The sequence below is a fragment of the Parasteatoda tepidariorum genome, chromosome X1 (genome assembly GCF_043381705.1).
Source record: "Parasteatoda tepidariorum isolate YZ-2023 chromosome X1, CAS_Ptep_4.0, whole genome shotgun sequence".
In the NCBI taxonomy this organism is placed as follows: domain Eukaryota; kingdom Metazoa; phylum Arthropoda; class Arachnida; order Araneae; family Theridiidae; genus Parasteatoda; species Parasteatoda tepidariorum.
In genome coordinates, this window is record NC_092214.1 from 75,618,804 (window position 1) to 75,634,546 (window position 15,743).

The window sequence follows — 15,743 nt, forward strand, 5'->3', positions numbered from 1 at the left end:
TTCATAAAGCACTTTAAAAATCCAAAAAGAAAAATTACAATTTATAAATCATAGGAATTTACCGGCCATAGTTATTAGATTTGAATCGCTGACATGCAATACATGATTTCGAGCAAGTGCTTCTGTCGAGCCTTTGTTAGGATTCAAAACTAATGGTCGAATTCCACTCCAGACAGACATAACATCACCACGGCGAACTAAAACAAAAAGAAAATATTACTTTCAAATCACTATGATACAATCTCTGTTATTGTATATATATCTCCAAAATTATAAAAAATCTCAAAAAATTATCTACTATTTTGAGGGAATATTTATGGGTTTATATCATAAACAGTTTAAATAAAACTTACCAATGAAGTTAAAGTTAACATTCTATAAAATCTCAATTACAAATGGGAATAATACTTATCACACTAATCTACACTGAAAATATTAGTTTTTCTAATTGAAAGTGCAAATGATATGTTTTATATATATATATATATATATATATATATTGGTTGTGTAATAATTAGCAGTGATATTTGCCATAAAGTGAATAAAAATTTAACATTAAACTCACAATAACGAGTTATTTTTTGAACAAGTTATATTCCCCACAGCTTTCTAAGAACTAACTGTTGTTTTTGAGTGCAGCCTAACGTTCCAAGCTCTCAAAACTTTCAGTTTAAAGAGTAGGAAAATTTCTGGCTCAGACACTACAGAAATTTAAGAATTTATAAGAAAATCTGCAAGAACTTTGACCCCTGTAATATTACTTTTCATAGCAAGAAATAGTCACATGACATACCTGCCAATTTTGGTTCTTTCTAAGAATTATTATCTTAAATGGTAGTGAAATGAGAATGGAAATATCTATAACAGGCAAAAAATTTTTAGATTTTAAAAGAGCTTACCGTATTTTTCGGCGAAAACAACAAAACTATATAAAATAAAGTTGTTCTTACCAGTTGGCACCGCGCCAAAAAACAGAAGAACAGCAAAAAATATTTATATGTTCAGTAGCTGAATTAAGGCTGAACTGATTACAGAAATCCGTAAAACAATGTAATAAGAAAAAATAAAATAAAAATTTATTAAAAGAAAGATTTTAAAATTTATTACCGTTAAGAATTTGAGGAAAAACTAATACATAATAACGAAACAGCTAATAATAACGAAATAACTAATAATAACAAGAATAAGAAATAACTAAGCAGGCCCCAAAAAAATTCTGAAGGAATGAGCGAAGGGGAAATAAGTTTCACTTTCACAATCTTTGAGGGTGGAATTTTAGTGGGTAGAATGCCCTCTCCTTCAATGGAAATAACCCAATGTGACTCAACTTAGAAAGAGAGAAGAAAATGTTTAAAAGAGGGGTGTACCCCACCTCCTCCACGTGTCATTTCTATTGGAGCTGTTTAGGAGGAATCAATCAGTTATATTTTAAAGGGGTTGGGGAAAAGAAAAGGGTATGGGACCCCTAATCCAGCATTCCAAAATTCGGCACTTAATCTGATCTAATCTTTTTTTTTTTTTTTTTTAGAAATTTATATTGATAAGACAAAAAAAATCAGCTATATTCTTTTTATTTGGAATTTTATTCTGTTGAAGTAACTTACTTTATTTTATCTTTTAAAAATAAAAAAGAAGCTTGAAAAAAAAAAATTAGTGTCAAAAGAAACATCTGTTTCTTAAGCAGTTTAAAATAAAGTGAGAAGTAAAAACACTTGCATTTCCAATGAACAAAATAAAGAAATGGAAGTTGGAAAAAAACTGATCAATCAATCTTGACAGCTGTGCTTTACCCCCAAATTTCCCTCTTCTGTTTGACCATAAATTGGCCACACCCAGTTGACATTGAAACTACCACGTGGACAACAAAATGAATTCTATCCCTTTTGCGGTTTTTTATTCGATTCATTAATTTTTTTTTATTTTGACGCTTTTTATTTTTTCTTGTTAATTGTTGCTCGCTTGTTTTTTTTTTATCGTTATTAGTTTTTAGCTTGTTTTTTGTTGATATTCATTGTTAGTTTCTTAGCATTAATTGTTAAAAAAAAAATTTTTTTTTGTAGTTCCCTGTTACCTTTTTTTTTTCTTCTTGCGAGGTAAGCGTCTTTCGTTAAAACAAAATGTTATCTAAAAGAAAAAACGAGAACTGTGATCTCGCTCTAAAGAAGAAACGATTATTTCTTCTTCATAGGATTCTGATTATTTCTTCTTGATTATATTATATAGATTATTATTTTGATTAGTAAAATTTCTCTTAAGATGGGCCAGTTTTAAATTCACCCCACTCCATCATAATCTACGATCGAAACTTGACTAAATTTATTGGTTTTTCTGAAATTAACAGTGGAATTGAATTATAGTAATATTTGGGGGCCATATTGGAATTTCCGAAAGAGATCCGAAGTTCGGCATTTCGTCAGTCCCGTGAGTGTCGGATTTAGGGTCCTATTCTTCCTTTTCTGTTCACTTAAATTACAATTGCTAAGGCGCTAAATAGATTTCTAGCTTGCGATTTTTCTTCAAGCTGGGGGTGGATACAAGATGCATACCTTTTAAATTTTCTCCTTATGCGATGTTTTTTTAAAATTATTATTTCGTTTATTTATTTTCTTACAGGCTGCTGCCGAAAGTTAGCTAAGAATTGGCGATGTTCTGCAGCAGATCGCGATACGGGCGAATATTTCGTCGACTTCGTTATTAATTTTTTTTAATAGTCAGAAAATTATTTCTTAAATAACTTTCCTTGACAAATTTTTTTGCTACAAAAAAATATTTCGTCGGAAGCGCCGCATGTAGGAAAAAAAAAACTTTTTTTTCGATAGCGCCGCGGCTCTTCCGCCGAAAAATACGGTAATATTGTACAATTATCATGCATTCATATTTATACATGTTTAATTTATTCCTATGAAGAAGGAGCTAAAATAATTCTAAATTAAATTTATAGCTCCAAGAATGAAATGAAAAAAGCATAAGTTTTGCTATCACATTAAATATAAAAATAAAATATTTCAGAAAATCAAAAAAAAATCAAAAATTAGCAGGTATGATGATGTATTGTTTTCTTAATCCAGATAAATAAATAGTAATACATACATAATCTTTATGATTATTTAGTAAATGCAATAGAAGATCTATAGGATGCAATTCTATAAACCGTAATTCTTCATAAACCATAATTCTCCATAAACCTAAATTCTCCATAAACTGCATTAGCTTTGAAGGTGTAAAAAATTAAAATTGCAGTTAAGAAATTTCTCTAACTAAGCAAGGATTATTAAGTTTTTATGTTATTTGCTTAATAGGTTACAATTTCAAAAGATGAACAAACTAAAATTGATAAATTTGTTTATTAGTTCTAACGAGATAGAGAATTTCATTATTTCTCCTGTAAATAATAAATGCTGAAGAAAATATAGTGTGTTTTTCAATACTTGCATCTAAAATTTTTTTAAAGCATTTCAAGATCAATTTGTTCCAGGCTAACATTGTCATGTTTAGAGGTTAGTTTAGAGATATTTGAAATCATCTATATAATGTAAAATTCTATTTAACACAAAGTCTGTCGTTTCAAGGTTTGCTTTGTAAAGATCAACTGTATATCAGAATAATATGGCATTACTTACCAGTAATTTCATCAGACAGGTAGTTTTTTACTTCATTGAGAATAAACTGAATTTCATCTTCAGACGGACTAGGGTGGTGAGTGATTTCACAAGGCCTGTCAGTTGTTCCTAAATTCAACATAATTTTTGAAGACTTTTTAAATGATTTTAAACTACGTAATGGGGCAAATTATCTTAAATTAATGCAAGCAGTTTCAAGAAATATAAAAACTTCAGTAAAGAAGAGATCAAAATCTTTAATTTAGATCAATTTAAATCTTTAATCAAGATCTTTAATTTTCTAGCAGACATAAGTAGATAAATATGAAGCAAAAATTGAAAAATTAAACAATTGGTTAAGATCAAGAAAAGTATTAACTATAAAAAATGGGATGAATGTATTACAAATCTGGTATGTTTCTTCATAAATGCCAGAGAGGTGCCAAGTCTGCATACAATTATTTAATCAGAATTAGAGTTTGTGTTCTTTTAAATTTTTGTGTACTAGTGGCTATTATTGTATATTAGTACATATTATATTAATAGCTGAAAAAATATAAATAATAAATGAACACTTATACAATAACATATGGTACAAATGATTTTCTAAAAAATTAATACACAACTAAATAGTTTTATATAGAAGTAATTTAGATGAATCCTTAATTCACCATTTAAAAATTCAATCATTAATTTAGTTCAAATCAAATGAATAAAAATGAGAATTTAATAACTTTGGAAAATTGCATTAATTTAAATAATTTTCCCTTTAAGAACTAAAAGAGAATCTCTATAATGCAAAATCATTGAATTTGCTAAAAATTTTGCCCACATTTTTAAAAAAGATAACTGTATGCACATAAAATCTCAAATTGTTAGTGCTTAAAAATGCAAATATGCTTAATTAAAAGAAATAATTAAACAATTTAAAAATATATTTCTATGTAATGTGAATCTTAAAATAAATTTGCACAATAGCTGAAATTTTTACTCTCTAAGCTTAGTTCCCAATAATAACATTTTTAAAATAAATATTTCCCAAATTTGTTGTAAAAAAACTGAACAATGATTTGTAAATGGATTAGAGGATTTTTATATGCAGTCAAAATTTCCAAGTCTAGAACATATTAAACAGTGTAGTACACTTTTAGTAAAATATACATACTGAAAATTCATATTTAAATACTATATAAAGGCAAACTCCATTATTATGACAGCATGAGCTCATTTACCTGCTATTGTCATTTTTTGCCAAGGCAAGAAAAATATGACTCTTCCATCACTAGTGGCAGGATCTAATAAGCCCATGTTCTCAGGACTAGAAAAAAGTTTTGTTGACAAAATTTTTAAAAAATATAGCATGTATCATTAATCACATTTAAGAGAGATGTTATTTATTCATTACAAATTAATTTAAAACTATAATGTCTAAAGTTGTTATATATCCAGGATATATATGTCTATCATGTTATAGATATGTATATCATGGATAGAAATGTATATCATGTTATAGAAATCTATCATACAAATTCCATTTTAATTTAAGTCTAGATAACCAATAATATAATTTCTCATTTTATACAATGTATAAATTAAGGTAAAGTGGCAGGCAATTACATACATCAGATACGAAAGACTAATGGGTCATATTCATATGCTAATTATCACTACAGCCAATGTTGTTATCAGTCAATGTCATCATCAGTGCAAAAAGTTTACTCATGAATGTTAAAAATAGCCTTAAGTGCAAAAAAAAAAAAAGGGTGGAATTTCTTCAGAGCAGAGAAAATACATGTTCCTTAGTTGCAGTTTTGGAAATGTCAAAAAAATTATACTAAATCAGTTGAATCTACAATCATATTAGGACAATTTTTATGATACTAATGCAAAAAAGGTGATCAAAATAAATTGCAAGACTTTATGATGAAATTGCAGGAAATCTAGCAAGTAAAAAAATTGTTTCGCAAGTCTGTGGTATTAAATTTGCATGTTGCAATATTATTATATTAAAAATATTTGGGTTTTAAAAACAATGAAAAACCACAGCAATTACTGATGATATAATGTTTGGGGATATCATAAGAATTCTCTTTGATTGAGCAAGTAAAAAAGTGAAAACTTAATAGGAATGTTTGAAATTTGTGTGTGGTAATAATATGACTTTTAAAAAAAATGGGATTTTTAAAACCATATACGTAACAATATCTGCCCAGAAACCTTTTGAAATGCCATGTGAATTTTTAATAAAATCAGCAAAAATTTAGTGCATTTTTATTATATGGTGCCCATAGCCGGTATCAAGAGGCATGATAATCAGAATGATTTTTCCAGACTCGCATGCCTTCTAAATTACTTTTAAAGCAAACCCTGATTTAGAAATTTCCAAAATCTTCTTTCCCTTGACACTTTTTTACCTACTGAAGAAGAAACGGTTTTCTCTCCCTCCTTTCTCTGTTGCCTTAGTAACGCACATCATAAGAGATTAAGAAACAAAGATTAAGGCAAAGCCTAGTAGTTAGACTTTTTTGTGGAACCGTAAAGTGGTGAATTCTTTAAAGCAAACCAGCTGATGAGTTACAGATGTCTAATTAAAAAATAGATGCATACAATTATAAAAATACATTTAAGCAAAGAGAATTCATAAAAAATAAATTTTGCTACTTTTTTTTTACTAACTTCATACTGTTTACTATTAAATGACAAAATTTTCACTGAGTTGGTTGAATAGATCTCAAGATATATAGATTTAAAAATACAACTTTCCAGGAAATCTTGCTGCTCATAAGCAATTTCAGTGATTTTCTAATTTCAAATTTTGTGGTTTAGCACAAAATTATTTTATTACAATAAAACTATTATAATTAATTCTTTTTTAGTCATTACCAAATTAAATAGTGTATAATATCTGAAACCTTCTTTTAAGTCAATTATCTATAGATAAGCGAGTTATATAATTTGTTTCCAAGAAAAATGGGCAATTAGGCAAAAAAGTTAAAATAACACATAAAGAGATCAAACTTTTGACTGACTGTTTTCTTGAATAAATTATTGGGACAACGTTTTGAAGTTTGTGACTAACCATCATATATTTAAGATTAAAAATTACAATCTGTCAACAAAAAAAAGGCATTTGTTTGTTTAGAGAGAATACATTTTGATTTTGTAACTTAAAGAACCATCAGAACTAAGTTAGTATGTATAAAGGAAATGTGTTCTTTGGATAATCAGTACTGCAGCTTAGTGAGTGAAAATCCAAGCATTAGGGTAAAACCTAAGATGTTGTTTTTTTTTTATATATCTAGTGAACTATACACTGACATAACACTTTTTTCCACTGGTTACCATAGGGAAGTTCTTTTTTAACTATTAACTCTATGATCTTGAATAATTTATCTGCATTGTGTCTGTTGTAGTACAATTTGTAAGACAGTTTTGTAACAAGCAGATTTGAATATGGCTTATGGTATTCATAACACCAAAATTAGTCAAATTTTTGAATAACACTATTTTGATTAACAGCTCAAGTTATTATCAAAAATTTTGTAAATGGATTCAATTCATAGGAAACAGTGTTATAAATATACTTTAAATTAAGTGCCTCATAAATACTTACTTGACACAATTTTTCTGAAAACTGTAGGCAAGAAATGTTTTAATATTTAAAATTTAAACTATTTAAAATAAACAGAATATAAAAAAATACAATTTTCGATTATGCAAAAATATAATTCAATTTTTTAAAAATATGTTTATCGGAAGTCATTCTTGTATATTATAATATAAGATAATAAAATTTTTTGAAAAAATAGACTGCAATTTTAATTTATTTTTAAAACTAATTTATAATATTTTGAGCGGCACTAAACTGTTTATATAATGGCATTTCTGTTAAACTATATATTTTTTTACTATCAGCAACATAAAAAAATACATCAAAGATTAAACATTTCCTCTAAGCCTAATTTTGAAGAAGATTTAATTAAAAAAAGAAGTTCTAGTATAGGGGTGCACAACCTGCGGCTCGCAGGTCATATGCGACCCGCTAACCCTTGATGTGCGGCCCGAGGCCGCAATCTGAACAAAATTTTTAAAAAATAAATTTTTTTTTTTTAAAGTAAAAAATAAATTTGAAATTTACGCATTTAAGTTTTTGACACAAACAATCTCAATCAATGTAGTTTTTCTATCACTTTTTTTTGGTAGTTAACACTATGAATTTACGCATAGTTTTGAAAATCCCAATATTTTTAATACGTCATTACTACGATCTACGAATTTTAGTTATGAATTTTGACGCTCTTTGTGTGCGTCGATTTCATTGTAAATATAATGACTTTGTGGTAGTTATTACTACCCATTTTCACATCGCGATTTTTGAAAGTTACAAGATGCTTTATCTGTGCAAACTTCATGGAAAATCTCATATTGACTTTGTACCTACTTTTGATCCTTTTTTCGGCAGTTATTGATAGGCATTTCTGCGTTGTTTTTAAAATTCCGATATTTTAGCATGTTACTATTATGAATAGCGAGTAAAGAATCGCTCATTTACATGCTCTATTTGCGTCGATTTTTACATAAATATAAGAGGTTTTTCAAACGTGTTTTTTCTTTCCCGTTATTGCCAAATTTTTACTTGTGATTTAGAATATCCTGATATTTTAACACAATATTACAACTCGTGAAATTCGATTCTGTTTTAAATTTTTTTTGTAACTCAAAAATTTATTACGCATCTTAGCAAAATCGACACCTTTCCGAAGAGAATAATAATAATAAAATAAAAAAACGAGATGTGTACATTAATATTAAATGCGGTCTCTTTTGCAAGAACAATAATTCAAAACACGTGCATATTTCTTTAGTCCCATGAACATGTGCAAGTTTAACACACACCATCTAGGAGAGACTCCAAAACTGATTAAGTTATTTGCCCTAAGTTTAATACTACTCACAGTTTCTGTCGAAAGACTGTTTTCCAGAATGAATTTAGCATGTTCACAATTACAGAGCAGTCTTTAAAAAAAAATCATTAAATTTTCATTTAATTTCTCGAAAAAGCTATCACATGACCACGTAGATAAAATTATCACAATATTTAAACATTTTGCAAATTACAGGATAATCATGAAGAAATTTTTTAAACCTTTTACTATCCACTCGGACCATTTTATATAATTTATGATCATATGCTGGGCAATTATTTATATATCATTGAATTTTAACTGTAAAAAAATGTAATCAAGATAAGTTTCGTAAAGTAATGTAAATTTTATTAATTGTTAATATATATATGTGTATTAATAGTAAAAATAGTAAGTGTCATATTAAAAAAATATTCGTCAAAAAAAGTTGTAAACAAGTATCTTAATAGTTTTTTATTATTAAGGAAAATAGTTCCTTCAAAATTAATGTTTTCTTTCTTTCTTTTTCTTCCCTCTCTCAGTCCCTGCCTGTTATAATTAATTTAAAATAAAAATGCTTTGAAGTATATGCCTTACTAAATGATAAATCTTATTTTCCGCTGAAGGGGTTTTCTTATGATTTTAATCCATTTTAACCCTATAAACTTTTTATAAATCAAAGTATTTAACTTGCATTTATTTTTAATTTAATTCTATGAACAAATTTTTTAATGTTAAAATTTATGCTTAAATAGACTTTTGTATTAAGTAATATGATAAAAAAAACATGAATTTTCCCATATTTTTTAATTATGTCAATTTATGTAAATTTTTTCCTGGTTAATTGATTCTGATTTCCTGATTCTGTTTTTTTTTTCTTAAGTAATCAGTTTCGCAGTTTCTAATTTTAAACATTTAAAAGTATTTAATTTTAAGGAAAGATATTACAAGGTTAACTGAAAAAAGAATTTAGTGCCTAAAACAATGATGTTTGTATAACAGTTACTACCTATAAATGCTGTCCATATATCTGTCTAAATACTTAAATATGGCCCTTCAATTTTTCAATCTCCTGTGCATGTGACCCTTCACTCAAAAAGGTTGTGCACCCCTATTCTAGTACATCCATTAACTGTTCATTTTTTGACAATAAGTTGTGAGAATCAAGAGACTATGGAAAACTAGAACTTCGATTATTCTAGAGGATGTGAGAAAGAGCTTTCCACATAATTCAATTCTTTAAAACAAATACCATTTCTTCAAAATAAATTTTAAGGATTTACAAGATTTTTTCGTACAAATTCATAAAAGAAAATCTTTACCTGTAGTAAGCTGGTAAGACTATGTGAACCCCAGCACTTGGCTGGCATATTTCAGAACAATCTTGGTCATCCATTTTTCTAATAGTATCAGTAAAGGGCCCAGTTGCATTGATTACACATTTTGCATGAATATTCCAGTCTTTCCCTAAATTACATGAAGTAAGAATCATGTTATAGTATAATATAGAAAAAACTGACATTAAAATGTGCAGTCAAATTAAAAAAGAAATTAAGATCCTCAACATCTAACCAGGTTCTTTTGCTGGGAGCTTATTTAAACTGGTAGTTAAAATGGTTTTGGCTGAATAACTCAATCTCTATTTAAGTATTATCTCACCCTTCATAAGCAAAACATTTTATATCATTTCTAGAAAAATTATATTGGTAGAACTTTATTATTGGTTTTAAAAGAATTTTGATATTACAGCATACAAGTAATTTAAAAGTAAAGGTATGACTCTTCAATGTTAGCAAATTTTTTTTAAAAATCTGGTTGTTTTCAAAAAATTTCTGATACCATGTAAAAGTTGAAGATAAGCATTACAGATTAGGCTACACCAGGACACAAAACTATTGCTTAAGAATGCAGAATTTTTTTTTATTAAAATGCCTTATAATGACATAAATGTTTACCGTATTGCTTAATATGTTTCGACAACCAGCCATTTTAAGTATTGTATTTGGACAGTTTGCTTAATGATTCATCTAACAGCTGTGCAACTGAAGTTTATCTTCTAGGTATAATAGCCGTATTCATTAATAGATCCAGAAAATTATTTAATTTCTTCTGTTTTCAATGGATTGAAAAAGTCCTAAACCAATAGATGATTTTCATTCTTTCAAAAATCTGTTCTATAATTCAGATTGTGCTTTTTCAAATCGTCAGTCTTTTTGGATGAATGCCTAAATATAATTTTTCATTCCTTTTGGAATCTTCACTTTGAAAATAATCTTGTACTTAAGGATTAGGATTATTTTGACTGAGAGCTATCTGCTAAATAGGTTAAGATCATAGTAAAGCATGCTTTTGTGCCCAGTTGTTTTAACAGAACAGTTTTGTCTTCCTTTTCCCAACATTTCCTTATCAGCCAATTCCAATTTTTATTTTGCAGAAGATTCACTACAAAATTGTAGAAGAAATAAATAAAATAAAGAAGATTTTATGCGGCTTAATTCTTATGCAAACTTATAGAAAATAAGAACTAAAATATTCAATCATGAAAGATTTATATTTTACCTTTCTATAATTTTATTTTAATAAAAAAAAATACTCTTAATTATTTCAAATGGAAATCTTGATGTACTATAAATAGTTTGCTCAAAAAATATTGTTCTTTTTTCATTTTCCCCCTTCATTAAAATATGATGAGATGAGGCTAATTTTTGATCAACAGAAGACACTATTACATTGTCTATGAGAGCTGTAATGAATCCCAATTTGTAACAAAAAAATAATTAACTCAGTCACCGTGATATATTTGTTTCTCTGGTCATTTTAAATTTGGTTGAAATATAATTGAATTGAATGTTATTTCAGAAACAGACACAAATTCAAAATGTTTTTAAAATCTCAATGTGGTTTTTAAAATTCTGATTTTTCAATACTATGACACTCGAAATTTGAATCACATGAAGCCTATCATAAATATGCAAATTTTTTCATTGTTTTTTCAGTATTGTTGCTACCAATTTCAACACTGTTTATTTGTTATTTAGTCTCATTATTTTTCACTACGATCTAATTATGACACATAAATTATGAATAGATTTCCATACAATTTATAAAATTGCTATGACATGCCTACTTGTGATAATTCTACCGCAAACCCGCGAATAATGCATAATTTTTTGGTGATGGTTATATTTCCATGGGAGTTAAAAAAAGAATGCACTACTTTTTTGTGTAATGAAATGCCAAATGAAAAAAATTTGAATACGACAATTAATATGAAATTGTTATACAATATGAGAATTAAATTTACAATAATTAAAATTACAATTTGTCATTGTCTGAACAAATAAAAATAAAATAAATTTAAACAGATAGCAATATTATCAAAAATAATCTTATTTTTCAAATTTTATTGTTATAATAATGTTCCTCAATAATACAAAGATGTTTATTATTCAAAGTAGATTTAGACCTAATTATTTAGAATAATTAAAGTTCTAACATATTTTTGAAATTAAGAATTCAGAAGCATTAACATTCAAAAGACTTAATTGAAAGCAAAACATAAAAATATAAACAATTTATATCATTTGAGAGAGATAGAGAGAATTGAGCCATATTATTACGCAAATTAAAATGTTTTAAATTTGATTACATGACACTATGGTTCGTTTTGAACAGAAACATGATCAAATTAACATCCTTCAATGGTTTCAGAAAATTTGCACAATAGTATGACTCCACATTGAGCTAATTTTTTTGAAAGTATACAACTGATTCACCAGTTATCATATCTTTGACTTTTGCTCCACAAACTTTTTGGCTATCATTCTTTAGAAGTTCGGTCACACCAACATGATTAGCAACATTAGCTCCTAGTCTTGCAGCTGTCATTATAATAGCTAAATTCATTCGAGCATCATTATGCTGACCTAAACATTAAAAGATATATAAAATTTTAAAAAACAATATTTTTTTAATATTCATAAGAATTACTTCATTGATTAAAAAATTAAACATAAAATAATTGTTCTCGTAAAAATATTCGGCTTTCTTAGCTTTTTCCAGTTCATGTTTTTTTTCTTCAAAAATTCCTCCGATTGCAGGCTACATTTAATCCAGTCAACTTCGACTTTGCACTTTGTAAAGAATTCAAATTCAGGTTACCTCTAAAGTTAGTTTTGTTTATAACCATACTAAATAGACATTCACAATAAGCATTGCTGTGATGTAGGAGTATTTTTATATATAACAAGCAAATCTGTTAAAATATTCTATTTTTTTGCTGTTTCCAGAGTAATTTCTTATTTAATCTACCCAGTTCCCTGCAAGATATATCACATTTCAAAATATCATCTCATAAATCATCAATTTGGCACAAAGGAAAATCACTCTCTACGAAATTACATTTATCAACATCATAGTCTGCAAAACAGGTAACTCCATATCAGTCTAAGCAGTAAGTTTGACTCTTTAGACTGACATTGGTAATCTCTGAATACAATAGCATCTCATAATCAAAAAAAAATTTTTTTAACAACATATTTGCATGATTCACTGTAAAAAGTATTAAAATTATCATAGAAAGAACTGATATCCATCTTAAGGTCTGGTTTCTTAGGACAAGCGCCTTATCTGGGTGTCAGCGGGATGTCAACGCCCCGTTGACGCCAACAAAATACTGGTTTGTTAGCTCAAGGCCTGGTTTCTTAGAACTAGCACCTTATTTTGGCGTCAGCGGAAAGTTGACGTAGAGCTGACGCCATAAAAATACTTTTTTGTTAGCTCAGCGTGAGCAGTCGGCCCAACGCAGACATTATCTCTCATTGTGCATGCGTTAATAACATAAACAAATATTTATTTTGAATTTGTATTGATTTTGTTATTGTCGACCAGTGTTTTAGAGAACAGATAATGACTTTGTCCAAGAAAAAACACATTACAGCTGAGCTAAATGAAGAGTGCTATGTTTAATGAAGAAGCTATGTTTAATGTCAAAATCAAAATCTTGGCTGATTTCAATGCGCTGTTGGATGTTGTCCGCCATTGCTTCTGTGGTTAACGTCACGTTGTAATCCAACTGCAGTTGAGTTGGACGGCAATTGTAGTTCAAGATGAGCGTTCGATGACGTATACTATCAAACTCACAAATGGACCAATCAGAGGTTAGCGCTGATTTCCAGCTGACGGCGTCCTGTCCTAAGAAACTAAGCCTTTAGACAGAGAAACTTCTTTAAAACATAGCCTTGCCTGACTATCAATAACTAAATCGTCGCTGGATTTATTTCTCTTTATTAGCAAATTCAACAGTGACAACGTTTTCAGCATTCTCTACTGCCAGAACTGGCAAAATTAAAAGATCCGATTTTTTTTTGGTTTGAACCCGTTTTTTTTAAATTTTTTTAAAAATAAAATGTCAAATAATATTTTAACCCTCCTGCTGACGAAATAACTCTGGCATGATTTCTACACTGAAAGTGACAAGCCCGAAATAATTCGAGTCGCCTGTCTGCCTCTGTAGCGGTGAACCAGAGTTTTTGGCTGGAATTTTTTTCCCTTTCCCTATGACCCCAGACTGGGTACTAATTGGGAGGTGGGGATGGCTGTCATCATAAATCACTATAACAGAGGTCTTGTGAATTTATTTAAGAGTTCATGGGCACTAACTTGTTTGGGAATGTTGATTATTGCCTCAATCTTACCAGTCATGAAATTATGGAGTCTTAACCTCCATGACTCCCCTGGTCTACAACGGGCTGTAGCGGAAAATATTTTAAAGAAAACACTTAAAATACTTTGAAAACTCCTTAATTGTTATATAACTGAGAAGAGCTTTGAAGTTTATATTTTATTCTCCTTTGGCAATTTTTGAAAAGTATGTTAATGAGATAGGGGAACGTTGATAAAATTATCTAACTTAAGGAATTCTCAATTTATGAATGATCATTTTAATTTTATATATAAAAGTTTTTGGTAACTGAATATTCAATTCAGTTATTTTTAAACAAAATGGTATTGACAAATCAAAATATTTGAAGCTGCAAAAATACTTTGCAGTTAACAGTATTAGACCATTCCTCACACCAAGATATGTTTTGTTAATTTAATTGTACCTTTTCATGTATGCTAATTAAAGCAGTATGTATGTTCTGTTACCCTAAATGGCAAGAAGAGATCAAATAATATTTTTAACAGATCAAAATAAATAAAAAAAAAGAAATTTACTATTTTGATTATTAAAAAGTATCTACCAAATAGAAACTTTCAAAAATCAACACATTGATATGGGATATTATACCTATAAAAATTATGTCCGAAAGAGCTAACATATCTTTAAGTTGGCATATAAAATGCTTACCATCATAGTACACTAAGGCTCCACAGAGTTGTTCTTTTTTTAACATTGGAAATAGCTCCAATGCTTTACTTCGAGACAGAAAATAGCTTGACTTTACTTGTTGCCTACCAGCAACTAAATCATATGCTTTGATACCAGCCCAATAATATGGAACTTGCCACCAACTGAAAAAAGAACAATACTAACAATTATTTTTGCTTTTAGATAAATGCTATCATGATAAACTTTTACATACTGCATCACAATGAAAAAATTTTTTAAACATAATGTTAGATATTAAGAATCATATCAAGGCATGCGTAAGTGCAACCAGTTCTTTTTGCTTAATTGCTTGCTTTGAGATTTAATTGCACAATCATAATGATCCTTCCAGCCTTCCCCCTACGAATTATAAATACACTTAGTATTACACTAATTTTGTGGAAATATGCCACGGTGTTATTGATTTAAAATATGAAAATTTGGTAGGAAGGCTGATCTAATGGGTAGGCATATATGGTAATACTTTTTTTCTCTCCTTCTTTTGAAAATTTTGCTTTCTGATTCATTATCATTCTTTCCTTTCCATTTGCTACTAGTACTTTTTATTTTTCATGCTGAATGTTACTCAAAAGAATGGTCAATGCACATGGAATTATACCCCACAGCATCCTTTGTTGGAACCACTTTCTCTAGGCTGCTATCAGTAAGAGAACAATATCTCTTTCCCTTCTGTCAGCCAGATGCAAACAGCCTTTGAGTAAAGGGAATCAGCATGGAGTGAAGAATCATAAATCAGAAAGGAATGAATGAAGAAAATCAGAGTGGTGCCAGTGATAATCTCTGCTGTAAAACAAAAACTAGCTTTCCCCATTTTTTCCAGGAAATCTGTCTCTTCCACTTGTACAG

At 28.5% G+C, this 15,743-nt stretch overlaps 1 protein-coding gene across 1 annotated transcript in view; it reads right to left on the reverse strand.

Annotated features, from left to right (window-relative positions):
- The window catches only part of LOC107456227 (glycerophosphate oxidase 1), a gene marked incomplete at its 3' end in the record, with an annotated part of 36,593 nt that overhangs the window by 8,181 nt on the left and 12,669 nt on the right, over positions 1–15,743 (reverse strand). The window contains 6 exon segments of the mRNA XM_071187749.1: positions 63–197; positions 3,621–3,728; positions 4,832–4,917; positions 9,826–9,970; positions 12,280–12,429; positions 14,856–15,019. Coding sequence (XP_071043850.1) covers positions 63–197; positions 3,621–3,728; positions 4,832–4,917; positions 9,826–9,970; positions 12,280–12,429; positions 14,856–15,019 — 788 coding nt within the window.